This window comes from Prosopis cineraria, unplaced genomic scaffold, assembly GCF_029017545.1.
Source record: "Prosopis cineraria cultivar Desert tree isolate PC_DT_omini unplaced genomic scaffold, ASM2901754v1 PC5, whole genome shotgun sequence".
In the NCBI taxonomy this organism is placed as follows: domain Eukaryota; kingdom Viridiplantae; phylum Streptophyta; class Magnoliopsida; order Fabales; family Fabaceae; genus Prosopis; species Prosopis cineraria.
The window spans coordinates 6,003,919-6,022,646 of record NW_026555336.1 but is presented as its reverse complement, the minus strand read 5'-3'; the positions used below and the strand labels follow the sequence as shown (position 1 = coordinate 6,022,646).

The window sequence follows — 18,728 nt, the reverse complement described above, 5'->3', positions numbered from 1 at the left end:
CTTTACCTCCTTTGGTATAAAACAGTCAATTAACGCCGTTAGGCTCCAACGACGCCCTTTCCTCGCAGACTTTATTGGAATGAGACCGTTCCCCCATGGGGAGGTAACGTACATTTACTATTTCTCTGTCCTTGAGAAAAGGTCTTCAATACCGAATTTCCTCATTTACCCCTATATTCATTTTAATCTATTATATTATCATTCCTCAAAGTCGTAATTATCTCTAAATTCAGTGGCAATATCAGAACATCGGTGTTTAAATACGCGCCTTGATCATTTCCTCACCTTAGTCGGTTTGGCTTGTTCTAGTATTGACGCTGTCTTTACCTGCTCTCTTCTTCTCCCTCTTCTCTCGGAGTTTCAAGCACAGAATTAGAAGTCTTATTACAGACAAATCTTCACCATGTTGCAGATCAGCTCAGCTATTCCAGTGCACAACCCTCACATGTTTCAGCTCAGACGTTCTAGTTTTCGGTGCCAATCCTCGCCTTTAAATCCTTCCACGAAACCATCGCCGCCGGCTTCCACCGAGTCCACCACTCGTTTGCACCTCGCAAACCTCGATAAGCTCCTTCAGAAGCAACCGGCTCCTCCAATCACCCAATTCCAACAACAACAACACCAACAACAACAGCCACAGCCTATCCAGAAGGAAACCAACGACGATAAGACCAAGTCGAAAAACATAGTCGAAGGCCTTAGTTTAGCGAGGCTATGGCCAGAAATGAAGGCCACAGAAGAGATGTCTCCGAGGCATCTCAACCAGTTACAGCGTCTGTTATCGAAGACGGCGGAATATTCCCCTCGGAACGTTCTCGGCAGCCGTTGGATGGAATATCACGGTAGCAACGATTGGAAAGGACTCCTCGATCCGCTGGACGAGAATCTCCGGCGAGAGGTGGTCAGGTACGGCGAGTTCGTACAAGCAGCTTACCATTCGTTTCACTCCGATCCCGCCATGTCACCGGAGGAGCCGCCCATGCCCCGACGGGTCCTTCCGGCTGATAGGTCCTACAAAGTCACGAAGAGCCTCTATGCCACGTCATCAATCGGGTTGCCCAAATGGGTGGACGACGTGGCTCCGGATCTCGGGTGGATGACCCAACGGTCGAGTTGGATAGGGTACGTCGCCGTTTGCGATGATCGGGGGGAGATCGCGAGGATGGGAAGGAGAGACATCGTAATCTCTCTCCGTGGGACAGCGACATGTCTAGAATGGGCCGAGAATATGAGGGCCCAGTTAACCGACATCCCACCAAAGAGGGATGACGATGCGTCAGCTTCAGCCCAAGAAAAGCCCAAAGTGGAGTGTGGGTTCTTGAGCCTGTACAAGACGAGAGGGGCTCACGTGCCGAGCCTGGCCACGTCTGTGATTGAAGAAGTGAAAAGGCTCATGGAAGTGTACAAGGGTGAGACACTCAGCATCACCGTGACAGGTCATAGCCTCGGCGCGGCGCTGGCATTACTCGTGGCTGATGAGATCAGCACGTGTGATGCTGACGTGCCACCAGTGGCGGTAATCTCCTTTGGCGGGCCTCGAGTGGGAAATAAGGCCTTTAAGAATCGATTAGTGGCCCAAAAAGTAAAAGTACTAAGGGTAGTAAACTCTCAAGATGTAATCACTAGAGTTCCAGGAATGTTTGTGAGCGAAGAAGTTGAACAAAAGCTAAGGAACTCCAAGGTTGGAGAAATGGTAGAAGACATGGGGTTGGCTTATACACATGTGGGAGTAGAGCTACGCGTAGACACGAAGATGTCACCGTATCTGAAGCCGAATGCTGACATGGCATGTTGTCATGACCTGGAGGCTTATTTGCACTTGGTGGATGGGTTCTTGGCATCAAACTGTCCGTTCAGAGCAAATGCCAAGAGGAGCTTGGCAAGATTAATGCAAGATCAAACATCAAATATGAAGAAGCTATATACCAGCAAGGCACAAGCCTTGAGTGTAAATCTAGCCAGACAAGGCTCCTTCTCTATGCCTAGTTGTCTGCCTAGTCCATCTTGAACTATATAGGACCAAGTAAATGTGAATATACAAAAGTTTCACTCACATTCTGTGTCTTGTTTTGCCATATCTATGCTTCTATTACGCCCAAATATCGTGCCTGAAACACACATAAAAAAAAAAAATAATAAGCGAACAAAAAAGATAGTTTTTTGAGACTTGCTTCATTTGGTTGTAAGAGACCATGTGTAGATTGGAGTATTGTTATAGATATTTTTTTTAAAAAAATCATATTATTATATTTCTATCATTTTTAACCTGTAAAATGCATAAAGATAATCTTTAAAATATATTTTAATATTACTTTTTAAATTTTAAGACTTAGGTTTTTGTAAAAAAAAAATTTGAGTATTCAATATTTTTCAATAACAATAGTTAATTTTAAGGTTAAACTGAAATTGACTTTAAAAATTGGGGAAAAAATCAAACTATTTGGGCATTTTGATTAGTTTCAATAAGTCTAAGTTGTTGGTGTAAAGTTATCCTTGCTAATCCAATACTTAACTATAACTCTATTGATAATCATGAAACTAACCCAAGAATACTATCCAATCATGGTTAACTATTTCAAATCATTTCAAAATCTAATAGTATTTTCTTTCAAAAATTGGAATCCCAAGATTAAACATTCTAAAACAATTCAAATAGGACTTTAATATGTCTAAAGTAGTGTTTTTAACAACTATGAAAGTATGGGATATCATTTTATATTAAAAATCTAAAAATCAATTTAAGCAAAACCTATAGGAACAAAAAGTAAAGGAGGTGTTGCGGCTTGTGAAACGGGCTTTGCAGCTTGTTCCTCTGCGTGTCTTGTGATACAATGCAAGTGTTATGCACCACGGCATGCTGCATAAATTTGACAATGATGTGCTGTCATTTTGACAATATAAGGGCAAACTTTTGAAACACACCATTTTTCCATCTGACATTTGATTAAAGTAATCTAAGTGTTTATAAAAAGCTCTCATCACAAACTAGTTAGTGATGCAGGTTTTACTCTTAAATAATTTTACACAATGAAGTTGGACATTCAAATATATTTTCACACTTTATCATCACAATGGGATTTTAAAATCCAACACATGTGTTACAAGTTACAACTAACACCTTGACCACATTTAATAAACCTAGAATTACTTATGTAATACACCGTAATAATAATACAGTTCAAATAGCTCATTTTCAACCCTTAACCATTGACATCAAAATAGCAAGGGAAGGTAAATCTCCATGATAATATTCATTCATGTGCATTTGCATTCATCCATATCTCTAATATCTTACTTGCATAAGTATTTTGACCCTATCGATATTTTCCTTCACACATATTACCTAGGGCGCAAAGTAGAATCATCAATTCAACAAGCAAATGGTGTAAATAAATGCATGAATCAAAACATATAATCCTAATTGACAATATCAATATTTCAATTACACATATTAAAAGTAATCAAAAGAGATACCTACTATAAGAACATGTGATCCTAGGCCTTTGGTCCCTTTTTCCTTTTTTGTCCTGAGCTAAAGCTAATAAAATATTAAGAGAGAAAGGTGAGTACAAATACTCAGTAACTAAAGTACATCTATCATATGCAATTGTATATTAAATGATGTTTAAAACATGTATATGTAACCCATACTATTATCACAAATCATCTCATAGTGCACATTGCCACAACACTACCAACTATGTGACAATGACAAAATCAATGATAATGACTTATCACAAACTTAACAATTATGTGGCACGTCAAATAATATGCATGATCGACTTCATCTTTATATCCTCTTTATACCTTCCGACTAAAATTGTGGGCTATTAAATCATATAAAGTTCTGTTCATGTGAATGGACCACTTGAGCCACCAATTTTGAGGAGCAATCTGGCCAAACGTTACTACTTTTACTTTCGGACCAAGGCTTCCCCCATTCTTGAATTCCTAAGATGTCATAAACTCTAAATTAATCTTGTCAACAAACAGTGGGATAAAGACTCGCCTTTGATTCCAATGATAGGCAGTCGTTTTACCACATGAATTTTATATTACTACTTCTCTTTCTAAACAAACTTCTACCAATCATGATCATGCAATACTCAATGCTTTCACATATGGCATGTTTAATTCACAATAACATGCCTAATTAGTGTTTTAGTATATATCATGCCATAAACACATAACATCTCCTCATAAACCATAACATAATCTTATCACATATATCCACTTATCAATATATCACATATTTTCAATCACATGCCAATAATTTCATCATTATCACTTTGCTTAGTTTCAAGAGACATATACAAGATTGATTATCACCAAGCAATCAATTACTACATAATATTTCAATTCATTTTAGCAATTCATGGAATCAATAACTCTTATTCTCTTTTCATCATAGAGTAGTGCATATACTTGAATAATCATGCCATCATCAAAAAAAAAAACAAACTCACAATTTTTATCCTTTTAGAACACACAACAAGTCATAAAATTAATTATTTGACAATTCCTTCACATGCAATTTTCATATTAAAATCAAAATTCACTAACAAGCAGCTACATAAGAAGAGATTTTCTTTAGTTACTTTAAACCTTTGAGTGGTTAAAGGTTTACCTCTCAACAAATACTTTCAAAGCTTGACACAAGCTCAAAATGATTTGCAAGATGATTTCTCTACAACCAATCATGCCAATCATAGTTAATAACACCATAGGCATACTTCTACACTCAAAATCAACGCTTGACAAACCCCTATTTTTCAACCATTTATAAATACTCATACTCATTAGGCATATTAACTCTCTACAACCCCAACCAAACTCATTAGACCTAGTTAGGAACATTAATGGCTGTTATCATTCTCCAATAACCACATTTATGGCTCTTTAACTCACATTGCCGTCTACTATTATGAGTCTAAGCTCAAGAATGCTTATAACTATAAATGTTAGGTTTAAATAACCTAAATAATTTTCATTAACTTTATTTAAGCTTATAGGTTTGAACTCATAACTCTGTCATGAAATCACTCTCAACAACAAGCCCTAACTTCCAAAATTTTCAAACGAGGAAGAAGAAGGAAGATTAGAGCTAAAGAAGCTTACCTTGCTATCCAAAAAAAAAAAAATGGAAGCTTACCTTAAGTGTTTACAAGCTCTAAAATACTCCAAATCCTTCGGATCTTTAAGCCTTAGTAGAGTAAAGCATGAGGTCCCTTGTTCTTCCTCTTTTCTCTTTCTATTTTTGCGTTTACATGGTGCCTTTTTTTTTGGCATAATTTAGGCCATGCGTTGCAATGCATGCGCCATGCATAGTGGTGAATGGCACAAAGAGAGTCCTACTCTTCTTTTTGCTTAATGTGCTGTGATTCATGTACCACATGTTGCGGCACATGACATAAAATCACTCTTTCATGTTTTTCTCCTACTTTTGGGCCAGGTGGCCCAAATTGGCCAAACATAGTTCTGAATCTAATCCCAAGGTTGAAACAAAAAGGTCAAATAGGTCCATTAGTCCTTTATAACCATCATCTAACACAATCCACTTAAGTTTTACTCAATTACCCTATGATTAGTTTAATTAATTAGGGAGCTAAAATTTGAAATGTTATAGTTAGGGTCGGACCTGGTTATATAAGTTTTCTTATATGTTCAAGCTTATTCAGATAGACATCAACTTAAATAAGTCCAACTTGTTTGAATTACTAACTTTATTATAAAGTATATTTTAGAAAGAATGGGTAGCCCACGTTATAAATAAGTGAGGGAGGTAGTAATTATATATATATATATATATATATTAAATTATTTCGATTAAAAGTTTGATATAATACACTATTATGGTTGGATGCAATTTGTACTTTTAAATATGGGTAATTTCAGAATTTTTTTTATTTTTAAGTAAAATGAATAATTTGATCACATTATTTTTCTAACAAGGTCATTGGAAGTGAATTATAATAAAGAATAAGAGCATTTGACTGAATCGAAGAAATGGGTTGTATTATCATTTATGACTTAGAAATGAATTATAAAATTCAAAGGACGCAGTTTTTGTTGGGAGTCTCCATGAGGCTTGGAGATTGAGAGTTGCTTAAATTTCAATGTGATGAATATTTCAAAATGTGACTTTATGAAGAAAACAGCACAATAACTTTGCGGTCTCCAACTCCAACTGCCAACTTTTAATTTCAACCACTTGAGGCGCGTGACGTTGAAAGTGCACAACGCCCAATATTTCAAGTCGAAGTTGAGACTGACTCAGTTTCCATGTTAACATTCTTATCCGATGCCTTTGTTCCTACGGCTCTTGCTTTTTGCATTTATTATTTTTCAACTAATTATTCCTTTTTTTCCCACCCAAATAACTACTTTTTCAACCAAGTATCTTATGTTGATAAAGATTTAATCTATAAAATAAATATATTTTGAACCTGGAAACATATCTTTTTTATTTTAAGCCTGAAAAACATATCTTTCTTTTGGTAAGACTTAAAGATCTAATTCACTTAAATTGCATTTCTTTCATCTCAATTTATAAAATATTTTTTCTATCTCAAATTATAAAATATTTTTAAATAAAATCTCACATATTAATAAATTTATTAAATATACTTAACAACTTTATCTTTACAAAACAAAAAGTATAAACTTTTCAAAATAGCTACTATTTAATATATTAAAAAGAGAAGTGATGGAAATAAATTATAAAGAGAGAAAGGTAATATTGAAATTAGTACATTTAATAAAACCTTAATCTATTCAAAGTATTTTATATTTTGAAACTGAAAAACTCCTTTAAAAGTGTTCTATAATTTGAAATGAATGGGATATTTTTATATAAAATTACACATATCAATAAAGCTTATTCAATGCACTTTATAACTTTACTTTTTTAAAAAATATAAACTTTTAAAATGCTCTTTATTTAATAGTAATTTATGAAAGAATATTAAATATGAAGAATATATGGAAAGAGTAATATTCAAAAAATATCATTAATAAATTTTATTTTTGTCAAAATATCTTATATTTTAAGATATTAAATCTCTCTTAAAAATATTTTATAAATTAGTATGGAGAGGGTAAAAACAAAGAAAGAATATTTTCTTTCAGATCCTAATATTCTTACTGCACATAAAGGATTGGACTATGGAGGCTTTTCTAATTTGGTTGAATATCAACGCCAGACTTCTTTGAAGTTGGATAAGAAATAATAATTATTTTTTAATTTCCTTAGCTCAGCGTCTTTAAGATCTGAATCGTTCCTTTGAAGAAAAAATGCCTAATTTTTACTGTTGATCTAATTACTGACGATTGCATGAATCAAGTGGACTTACGTGGAACCAGATGATGGACCAGCAACACTGGTCATTAATTCATCATTGAAGCTGCTAATAAGAAATGTGATGTGGGAGGGCAGGAGGTACTATTGCCTATTAAATATATTTTTTTTTAATGGATTCATTTCTAAACAAATCGCCCACTTGCATATTTTTCCTATTTTTCAGTACATGGTACTAGCGAAATTTTTTTTTAAGACTTTCAACTAAGAATTAAGGATGTAATTTAATTATTAATGAGTTTAAAAAAATCTAAAATTTTAGTTCAGCTCACGAGAACTAAATTGAAAATAATTTTAATAGTAAAAAGATTAAATTATCATTCACTTGTTAATTTTATTCAAGATGCAGAATCATTAATAGTTGATTTTCTTACTTCACTTATTAATTTATTAATATAAATTATAAATTACATTAATTTGTCAAACAAATAGTAACATTAGTTATTAATTTGTTAAATTTACTTGTTAATTTATTGACATTAGTTGTAAATTATAAAACTTATCAATAATTTACAATGGGTATTAGTGAATTAATAATTGATGTTACTATTTGTGATTGAATTACTGATACTCAAGTCTTTCATGATTATTGATAGGTCAAGTCATATAATTTAGTACTCATCTTGATAAACTAACAAGTGAAATAATAAAATTAACAACTAATAATTTTACATTTTAGACAAAATTAACAAGTGAAATATAGTTTAATCTTTTTACTATTAAAATTATTTTTATTTTAATCCTCCTAGACTAAATTAAAATTTTAAACTTTTTTAATAATTAAGTCGCATCTCTTATTCTCAGTTGAAATCCTCCTCCTTTTTTCTTTTGCCAGAAATACCAGAAATGGAGTTGAAAGTGATTCATTTATCAGAATTTAGCTCTTTTTTCTGCATAAATGAAAAAAAAGTTAGGTAAGTTAAAGTTTTAGAAGCTTAACAAAGCTAAAGCATGCTTTTCAATTTAAGAAAAACAACATTTTCTTGCCTACAATTTTAGTTACATGAAGTTAGAGTGAAGTGAATATTCATTGCTCATGATTTATAAATAATGCAACTAATTAAATTCACTATTTCTATTTTTTTCCCCTTTTGCTCCAATATTTTACATTTTTGACCTAGATTAATCTAGTTAGCAGCTAGCAGACAACTACTTAGGAGGCATACTTCTCATTGAAAATGTAATCGTTGCTACATATCAAATGTTCAAATTCAAAATCTTTAGTTAAGTTTGATCAATCCCTTAATCAGTTGATCTAAGCACCTAATAATTAATCACACTTACTATATTTTATATCGTTGGCTAGTTATGTTTACTCCATATTAATTTATATTTTCTGAACATAAGAATTTAAATGTGTCTAAGAAATATCAAATTAAAAAATATTTAATTAATAATTAAAAATACTCTCTGCAATCCTCATGGCAAAGTTAACAAATTTCAAAGTTCTTAAGAAATGATTTTTTTTTTTTGCCAGATCATAAAATAATAGTTAATATACTTAAACTTAAAACAAATATTTGTTTTTTTTTAAATAAAGTGTGTCTAGGAATTGCAACTAGATGCAATCAATGAGGGGCAATATTAAAAAAATATATAATCTTTTGTCCTATTTATAAAACATAGAGAGAATATTTATTTTGATCTTATTCATAGAGCATCAAAATTATTATTCTATTTATTTTTATCTTTTTGTCCCAGCTATTAAATGCTAAAGCAATATATTTTCAAAGTATGTATACTAAATAGGACTATGGTTAAAAATTTGTTAAATTTTTAAATAAAGTTAATGAAATTAGTTTAAATAAAATGTTAAAATTGACTTATAAATAAATTAAAAATAAGTAACTACTATGTTTTTTTATTTATATTTAAGACCCAATAGGGTCATAAAACTTTACCTTGTGATTAGGATTGGAAGAAGTACAATTCAAGTAAAGAAAGTCATTTCGATTAAAAACATAAAAAGGATGATCATTTTACTTTGCGGTCAATTAAGCAAAATGGATAACTATTCCAAGTAGAAGAGGTCTACGCAATACAACTTTATGTTTAGGAAATTAATATATTATTTTTATTAACAGTAACAATCTTGAATTAGAGTATTAAATAAAGAATTAGTTTGCCTTTATTTTCCGATAAAAAGGAGATAGCGTTAAACAACAGTCAACACAAGTAAACACCTCTATTAGTTTGCAATTTTGCATCGCTCCATATTTAGGGCAATTAGTGATAAGTGACTAGCAATCATGCTATGAAAATCAACATTGTCATTTATCACACTGAAACTCGGTGAATGTTATTAACAAAAAAGTACTGCATTTTAATCCGGACGACTGAAGACTATCAGATGTTAAAAAATCAGGTGCTGCTACAGATATGTAGAGAATGGGGCAAGGAATAAGGTAAATACTGCAGCTTACCAATGTTCCTAGTTCTGTACAAATGTATTTTGAAATCAAATACATTGAAAAGAATGGAAGTTTTTAGCAAGAAGCAAATCTCGATGAACAAATTCTTGATATGATGATGAAAGCATTATGTGAAAAGAACTAATTTTACATGCCACGGAGGCACTTATAAACCCTTCACTTCAGATCACCAATACTTCCTCTCTCTAGTTGGAGCAGCAACCACTTTTCTGATTCACAGGCTGTCCCCTAATCTGCACTGTTGGTGGCCTGGCATTGTTCGTTGGTTGGCTCGCCATTCTGTGCAAAAAGAAAACCACCACCAAACCCAAAAAAAAGAGTATTTATAACTCCTACTGGGAAATAAACATCTGGAAAACCACAAACTTAAGAGTCATTTGGCTGCTGAAAATAATAAGAATGGAATGATTCAAAAAAAAAAAAAAACAAAATGAACTAAATTATTCAATCTCTTGCAGTAAACATGAAAAAAAGAAACAATACCACATACTCCAAATGTAGAAATCACTACACCCATAACCCACCGCAAACCTAAGGAATTATGACTTCTAATCTCATGAACTAAATTACCCTTCTCTCTTCATTGACATGGTTGACTTATCTCCACTCCACATCTTGATCATCACATTTTTATCTTCATTTTTTTAATTCCTTTCCAACAAGCAAACAGGCCCTTAATGACGACCAGAAAGCATGTTAAAATCACCTGTTTTTTATTTCAGCAGCCATGGCCATGAAAGCCTGTTCCACATTGGTGGAATTTTTAGCACTAGTTTCCATGAAGGGGATCCCAATTTCATCTGCAAATGCCTGGGAAAAAAAAAATAGCAAGCTCAAACATCAGACAATAGTAATGGAGGATTTAAACAGATCGTCCATTGTTTTCTATCTGGAGTAAACCAACGGAAACTACAATCACCTTTGCAGTCTCATAGGACACGACTTTGTTTGCTGTGAGGTCACACTTATTTCCAACTAGAAGCTTGTTAACATTTTCGCTGGCATAACGGTCAATTTCATTCAGCCACTGTTTAACATTGTTGAAGCTCTCTTGGTCAGTGACATCATAAACAACCTGCCAAAACAAAAGGAGAATCACCAGTCACCCAAAATGAAGAACGAAAATTTCTAGTGAAGAAGTAGATCTGAAGACTCACAATAATGCCATGAGCCCCTCGATAGTAGCTGCTTGTGATTGTACGGAAACGTTCTTGACCAGCAGTATCCCACTATGTAACCAGAGAATGCAGAAAAGTCTCTCAATAATTACGAATAGTGCAGAGTACAACAACAATCACTTGTCTTTGGGATGGATTTCCTTTTTAAATAAATAAAAAAATGTCCTTTTAGGGTCCCTGACCTGGCTAAAGGAAAACTAAAGCCAAGCCTCCCTCTAAAAAAAAAAAAAAAAGGGTTTTTCCTGTCCTTTTTCCCCAACGTTTCCATAAGATTGGTTTAACAATTGGCAAACAGATAAAACTCGTGATGATTTGATCAACGAGTGACAAAATAGATCAGAAATTAGAAGTAATTGAAAACGGGATAATTATTGCATTGCTAAACATCAGAGTTGCTTCCAAAATGAGTTTCATAAAAGTAACTGGCCATTCCAAGTCAATAAATAATAATTAGATTCTTCTTAAAGCAGAAAGATGTGAGAGTAACATTACACGGATTCTCATCAAAACCAAAAATGACTAAATTTAGTCTTAAAATCCTTTGTTTAAGCACCCAAAAATATTAACTTTGGCAAGCACTTACAATTTGAAGTTTAATAGTCTTCCCATCTTGCTCAACAGTACGAATTTTCTACAGAAGATAACACAGCAGATAATTTGTCACAATATTTTCGAATTTGATAACATGAAACTGAAGCCTCACGGTAAATATAAAAGCTTACAAAATCAACACCAATAGTACTGATATAGCTGTCAAGGTATGAATCATCCTGGTCAAAACAAATTAAAATATTAGCAAGTATGTATCTTTCAATTCTCCACAGCAGTGTGTCATCAATATAATAAAGTAAAAATAAAAATCTAGAGGTATTATTATCAAAAAGAGTGTGTAAAAATTAGATTATGATGGAAACCTACACCAATATGTTTGGGCTACCACAGCTTTTAGCACTTAGAATGATGACTCCAGAATTCCAGACAAATTATATTATGGCAATCATTTTCGCCATTTGCAAATCCTCCATTCTTTAATTTTTTAGCAAAGTTCAACCTTAATAATATAAGTAGGCAGTTCGATTAATTTCATACTTGATATATATTTATAGAGAAAATCATACTCATAGAATGAGGTAGAGAAAGGATAAGCAAAAACTTACAGCAAACCTCAGAAGGAGACATGATTTTCCCACACCCGAATCTCCAATAAGCAAAAGCTTGAACAAGTAGTCGCTGCAGTGAAAAATAGTGATTTCCCATTCAAAGAGAGAAGACATTAAAGGAATCATGTTCTTTTGCTAGACAAACGTACAGCAGCACGGCAACACAAAGAAGCACATACACGTCGTAGAAGAGAACGAAATTTGACTGCCTAAAAAGATAGCACTAAGTCCGCTGTGTTCATAACATCATAGTCCATAGAAGATTGCAGTTGAGACTTAAGGCTTTAAACAGAAATGACCGGTTGTTGTCTTCAGGCTTCGGTTGTTAGAAATACTGTTGCTAAAAATGACTTTAAATTTTAGATTGATTATTTTAAGGAGGACCAAATGTCGTTAGTTGGATGAACTTCAACAATCACTGAATCGTCTTCCTTGCATCAGTGGAGAGCAGAAGATATTGCAGATGAATCGGACAAGAACGATTTCAAGTTAAAATACAATATCACCAATCATTGTCAATGAATGTGAAACACAAGGATAAGGCCGCAAACAACTTTTACCATATGGATACTCAGACTATTTTGTGCATGTGTGTGTGTGTTTTTTGCCAACATCGCTCGTGTTCTTGCTAGATGAATTTTACAAAATTTACAAACATCAATCAGAATAATGGACAAGTTCAAATCTCTAACTACAGCCAAACCGACCCAAGCCATGCAGTTTATTGTTTTTCTTTTCCTTTCCTTTCCTTTCTTTCTTTTCTTTTTCTGGTGATTAGCTATGCAGTTATGTCGCCCTTATGTACAAACAACTTTTGAATCAAACAGGACATCCTACAATACGAAATTCCCAAACGTAAAAAGACCTATTGCAGAAAAAATGTATAAACCGGATAATAGAAATATGTATATAAATTTTCCCAAAAAGCAATTCAGATGTGCTAACAGATCTATCTTTTGAACATCAGATCTAAGTCAGCAAGAGCATTTCAGAAGCAGAAGCCACGCCCAGTCCAAAACAAATATAATAAGCCACGCATCAAAGAAAAGGGGAAAATTAAGAAAACAACACGGATCTGACAGAGCTTGATAAAAGGAAGAAAAAAAGGGGGGGGGGGATGATTGAGGACCAAATGGAAATTTCAGAATTGTGGACTCAAAATTGAGGACTTACTATTCAGGATTCATGGCGGAGCAAGGTTTAAAAGCGATGTGAATTTGGAGAGAGTACAGAGAAGTAACCGGCGAGAAATTTAACCGAACTCTGCGATGATCGCCGGAGGATACAGAGCGAACGCAGAAAATGACACAAGGGAATGCGCTATGAAATGAGCCTTACATGTTGGAGCTGAGTACGATTCAAGGGTCGGAGTGTGATGACGTGTCAACTACTGCTTCGTCTTGCCACGTGTTCCCACATATCAATTGGGATACGTCTCCGACCTGCAGGGGGATACATAACGTTGGTTGCAGGGAGAATTATGCCAAGTCAACAGAAACAGAAAAAATTATTACAAGGTGTATTAATAATTAGACTCCAGTTGTTAATGAATTTTATATTAATTAATTTTTTATACAACTTCAACATAATTCTCGTTTTTTTTATTTTTTAATTTAATTATTAAATAAACAAACACAACGTGATGTATTCTTTATTGTGATACATATATATAATTGATTGATTAATTATGCAGTATTTAATATCATCAAGTTTATTCAATTAAACAGTAATTCATTTCCATTTCATCTGTTTTTTTTTTTATGGTATTCTATTCTGCCACTATTTTCATTTTTCATTTTTTTAAAATGTCCATTTTCCACCGTTTTAGAATGTGCTACGATTCTGATCAAAGCAGTGCCTTTTGCTTTGCCCTCCTATCTCATGCCAACCACTATCCTCCTAAAGGGTTTACTTCGTGACACCGAGAAAATCAGTCATAGCTTTCTTTGGAGTCAGAAAATTGATAAAAAAAAAAATTATATCTTATTTCTTCTGGTTTATATTTATAAAGCAGAGAAAAATATTTTTTATTCTATTTATGAATTACATCATTAAATTTTTATCATAAATTTTCTTTTCTACCCTCTATTTAATATTAGAGAGAGAAAATATATTATTGAAATGTATATATTTAATAGGGACAAAATTAAAAACTTATTAAATTTTAAGATAAAATTAATGAGTTTTTAAAATTTTTTTGATATTAATAAAATATATTAAAAATAATTTATAAATAAAATTAAATGAATATTGGATGGGATATTGTTCAAGAAGAAAAAGCAAACGCCAGCTTGAGTGTTAAAGATTTGCACAAACAAAATAGAGCCTTCATCATGAAATTGTGTTGGGCCTAATCACTAAACCCAATGCTCTTTGGGTGAAGTGAAGATTTAATATTAATTTTTTTTATAATTTTTATAAATTTTTAATATTAAATGTTGATCATTCATGTTAACTTTAAATTATCCAGATTGGCACACAGATTTACTAAATTTTTTTATAATTTATATAATTTTTATTTAATAAATGTGAAATGAAAAATAAAAAAAATAAAATTTAGACGGTTATCTTTCGACGGGGGTGCTAACTAGGCTTCCTTCAATTCCAAAGGCTTCTATCTATAACTGATAAACATAAAGTCGATTTTTAATAAAAATGAAACCAAAAAAATAGAGGTTCCTTACCCGACTGGGTTGACGATTTAAATAAACCGATTTTACTAATAAGAAGTTAATGAGCAATATCCTCTTGCCCCAAAAAAACAAAAAAAAAAAAACATCTTCGCTTATCATTATCAATGTGCTTATCTTTTGTGATTAGTACGAAATATAAGCATGCATTCAGCATTCTCACGATAAGAGGATTTTGAAACTTTATATGTCGTTCTGTTGATTGTAATCCAGGCAAGATAATATGGGGGGGGCAAAGAAAAGAAAAACAGAGAGATTAGAGCTAGAAATATACATCAGATTGATATGGGTTAACTTGAATAACTTGCATCAAAGTCAAGTTAGGATTAAAAAATTGGCCCAAATAAAAATCAATCTTTTTGAATGAAGACCAAGTGACATGAATCAAATGGACTAATCCTAACGGGTGAGAGTTGACCCATTTAATTTGTATTCCTTTTTTTTAAACAAAAAACTAACTAATAAAAAATGGAACGAGTTTTAGTATCATAAGTTCACAAAACAAGCATATCCGGAATGAATCACAATTGAATTGATTAATCTTATATATTTAAGATGTGAATTTTTTCCAACAGTGAGAAATATTATATTAAAACTTATCATTTAAATGTAATTTTTTTAAATTCATACAAGAAAATAATTAAATTGATTGGTGGGTTGAGCCATTTAACCCACCAATGGGTTGAATTCTTTTACACTCATGTAATAACATGGTTGAATACAATCCGTATTGTCTGGGTTGGCACATTCAGAGGCAGGGTGTGATTTCCTTCATTAATGAATTGATGAATTATATAAACGAAGAAGATGGAGTATGCTCTGTTTATACGTTGCTTCTTCTTCTTGTAATGAGAGACGTGCACGCCGCCACTTCTACTAAAGCATATATTGGGTCGAAATTCTGATCATACAATGCAAATATACAATGATCTGATCTGGTAAACGTACGACTTTACAGGTGCTTCCAGTGTTTCCAGATTCAGAAGCAACTAACCACACATAACAATCACAAAATATATGTATGCTCACAGGGGTTCACAACTAAAATTTGTATGTTCCAGCAATGGGCCAAGCCTGACAAGCTTAGGCAAGACAACATTATTCCGAACAGAACACACCACCGGGTTATCCCACTGCAAAATAGACCCAACGAGGTTTGCACGTATCGTTAAGGGAAACACACGTGGCCATCTCTCACTCCCATAAGACCTAAAAGCTGCTTCGATTTCAGCATCATCACGAGAATTGATCGCTCTTGCGAGCTTGGTAGCAAGAACCACTGAATCCTCAAGCGCACAACAACCACCCTGACCAAGGTTCGGAGTCATGGGGTGCCACGCATCTCCGACCACCACCACTCTGCCGGCGGAAGCAGCCGGACTCAGTCCCGGCCATAGCCACCTGTCTACCAGTGGGGTCCTACTCACCGTCTCATCTGGGCTGTACTCTATTATGTTCGTAAGCTCTGAAGGCCACTTTGCCACTAGTTGTTTCGCTTCCTTCTTCAGCACTGATGGATCAGTGATTCTTGGGCCTGATTTGCATATATTATTATTCATAAGAACCAACCAGTTTGTTTAGTGTATGAACGGTTTCAAGTTAAAGTTTTGAGCTAGGACCTGGAGACTGAGAATTGAAGCAGATGAACCAGTAAACTTTGGTGGGAGAAACAGGGACGTATCCAGCACGAAGTCCTCTGCCGTAAATGTAATTGACATTTGGGCCGAAGGGCTGGCCTTTTGGGTAAAACCCAAGCCCACGAAATGCACAGTGACCCGAGTATTTGGGCTCGGAGAAGCCCATCCATTTAGCGATTGGGGATCGAATCCCGTCGCACCCTATTACTACCTGTTTGATTCAAGAGAAAATCGAAGTTACAGAAGATAGAAAATCGACGAAGGACGGAGAGTAAGTGAAGGAAAACGATTAGAAAGACCTTTGCGAGGAGCTCTGAGCCATCGACAAGATGCAACAAGGAATCACCGTCTGGAGTGGATTCAATGTTCGATAGCTTCGAGGAGAATTGAAGCGCGTCTTTTGGAAGCTTCTCGCTCAAGGTCTCCAGTAGTACTCGTCTCTCCACTGCACGTACCTCTTGGCTGCACATTTAGATCAAACATTTAGCAGTAATTATTTTGTTCTTCAGTAATCTTACTCAACATGACGATTCACCGTGAAATTGAGATATAAGGGGAGGAATAAAATCCCACGTAATAGTACCTTTGATCTTCTTGCTTGAAATTGAAGGCGCGGAGCTCCCTACCATCCTCCGACTTCACCACCATCCTGCATAGCTGATATTATGAACAAGTTCAGCTGAAATAAATCTGAATTAATCCGTAACTAATTATACGGGAAAAAACAAATACATCAATGCATGAAGATAAATTAATGTACCCTTGGATTTCTAAGAATTGAGGTCTGAGATCGTTGGCTACTCCAATGGCATCAAGTACTCTCCATCCGTTCTTGAAAAGAGTGAGGGAAGTTCCACTGGTTCTCAATGACTCTGCTTGCTCAAGCACCACTGAAGGAACTCCGAGCCTGAGCATTCAATAATACATCAACATGAGAAAGGGAGGTTCAATTCAATGCATCTAGTTCTGTCCAAAAATGAAATTGTACCTGTGAAGGGAGAGGGCGGTGGCGAGGCCAGCGATGCCGCCGCCGACGATGACGATGTCTTGCTTGCGCACATTGGATTCAGATTTGATGACAGAGACCCTAACAAAGGGTCTGCTTCTAGGGGTTCGGATTGCAGATTGGTTCCAGAAATGGAAAGGTGTTGAGCCCAGAAAGGGAGACCTAGTTGAAGCCATGGGGGCTCAATCCAAATTCATCAATACCAATCGTGGTGAGTATGTGATGAAAAAGGAGGAGTGTGTATTTGGGTACGTGTTGAGCCTTCCTCCGTATAAAGAAGTGGTTAAGAAGTGACGAGATTATTATTATTATTTTATTTTTGGGGCCAAAGCAAAAAAAAAAAAACATGAGCCTTTACATCAGGCCTACACAAAGAATTAATCCGACATAACTTTAATTTAATCTGAAATTTCATTCTTTTCATAAAAATAATTAAATTAAGTAACTCATAATCTAATTTGATCCTAGCATAACTTAAAGGTAAACAAGATCGGATTGGTCTAATAAGATTAGAAGACTGGTCTTGGTTTTATTTAACATCTCACTTAGTTTTTTTCTTTTTTAATTTATGAGAGATAGTAATTTATTTTAACTTATTAAACTCAATTAAAATAATAAAATTACTTATAGTCATATAAGATTCATCAAAATAACAATAATTATAAATTCACAATAATTTTCAATAACAACAAAAAGTATTTCAATTATAATACAGATAATTCAAATTAAACAACTTTCAATAATATTGAACAATTTTCAACATATTTAGAGTTCATTATATTAAGTTAATAACAAATTTCATCAATAAAAGGAGAAAATTAAGGTTGGTCGATGCTGAAATTTTGTTTAATATTCATGAATTTATAAGTATAAAACACAAAAAATACTAATTATTATTATAAATTAACTTATTATAACAATAATTAATAAATTAATTATAATTATATTAAATAAATTTACAGGACCGGACCAAGTGGTTTAGATACTTGGTCTCTTATACAGTCCAATCAAAAGAAAGAGTTTGGTCTTTTTTGGTTCTGAAAGACTAATTTTTATCTAGACAGATAGGATCGAGTTTGTCTTGGGTTGGACTAGACTAAACCAAAATGGAAGACTTTTATACAACACTACTTTATATTATTCAAAGAATCAAGTATTCTATGAAATTGTTATTCATATATACATACGTATATATATATAAGTATTCCATGAAATTGAAATAAAATTAAGTTTCTTTTGTTGAAAATCAATATATCAACTTAAATCTT

General features: G+C 33.5%; 3 protein-coding genes across 4 annotated transcripts; 1 reads left to right on the top strand and 2 right to left on the bottom strand.

Annotated features, from left to right (window-relative positions):
* Window positions 1–304: 304 nt before the first annotated feature.
* Window positions 305–2,053, top strand: LOC129311609 (phospholipase A1-Ibeta2, chloroplastic-like). The gene has a single exon (XM_054953970.1). The coding sequence runs from the start codon at window positions 404–406 to the stop codon at window positions 2,006–2,008; it is 1,605 nt and encodes a 534-aa protein (XP_054809945.1). The 5' UTR covers window positions 305–403; the 3' UTR covers window positions 2,009–2,053.
* A 7,705-nt stretch (window positions 2,054–9,758) lies between these two features.
* On the bottom strand, window positions 9,759–13,462 carry LOC129312044 (ras-related protein RABD2c). Its single transcript, XM_054954600.1, has 8 exons — window positions 13,301–13,462; window positions 12,125–12,197; window positions 11,690–11,737; window positions 11,551–11,598; window positions 10,947–11,018; window positions 10,709–10,864; window positions 10,496–10,599; window positions 9,759–10,068 (listed from the first exon to the last, which is right to left on the bottom strand). The coding sequence occupies exons 1-8, from the start codon at window positions 13,312–13,314 to the stop codon at window positions 9,975–9,977; spliced, it is 609 nt and encodes a 202-aa protein (XP_054810575.1). The 5' UTR covers window positions 13,315–13,462; the 3' UTR covers window positions 9,759–9,974.
* A 2,226-nt stretch (window positions 13,463–15,688) lies between these two features.
* LOC129311851 (monooxygenase 2-like) lies at window positions 15,689–17,679 on the bottom strand. Of its 2 annotated transcripts, XM_054954323.1 has the most exons (6): window positions 17,443–17,679; window positions 17,215–17,361; window positions 17,038–17,103; window positions 16,754–16,916; window positions 16,437–16,665; window positions 15,689–16,351 (listed from the first exon to the last, which is right to left on the bottom strand). In XM_054954323.1, the coding sequence occupies exons 1-6, from the start codon at window positions 17,634–17,636 to the stop codon at window positions 15,843–15,845; spliced, it is 1,308 nt and encodes a 435-aa protein (XP_054810298.1). In that variant the 5' UTR covers window positions 17,637–17,679; the 3' UTR covers window positions 15,689–15,842. The 2 variants fall into 2 exon arrangements, with proteins under 2 accessions (XP_054810298.1, XP_054810299.1); XM_054954324.1 differs by lacking the exon at window positions 17,443–17,679 and having other exon boundaries at window positions 17,038–17,111; window positions 17,215–17,357.
* Between the last annotated feature and the right edge of the window lie 1,049 nt (window positions 17,680–18,728).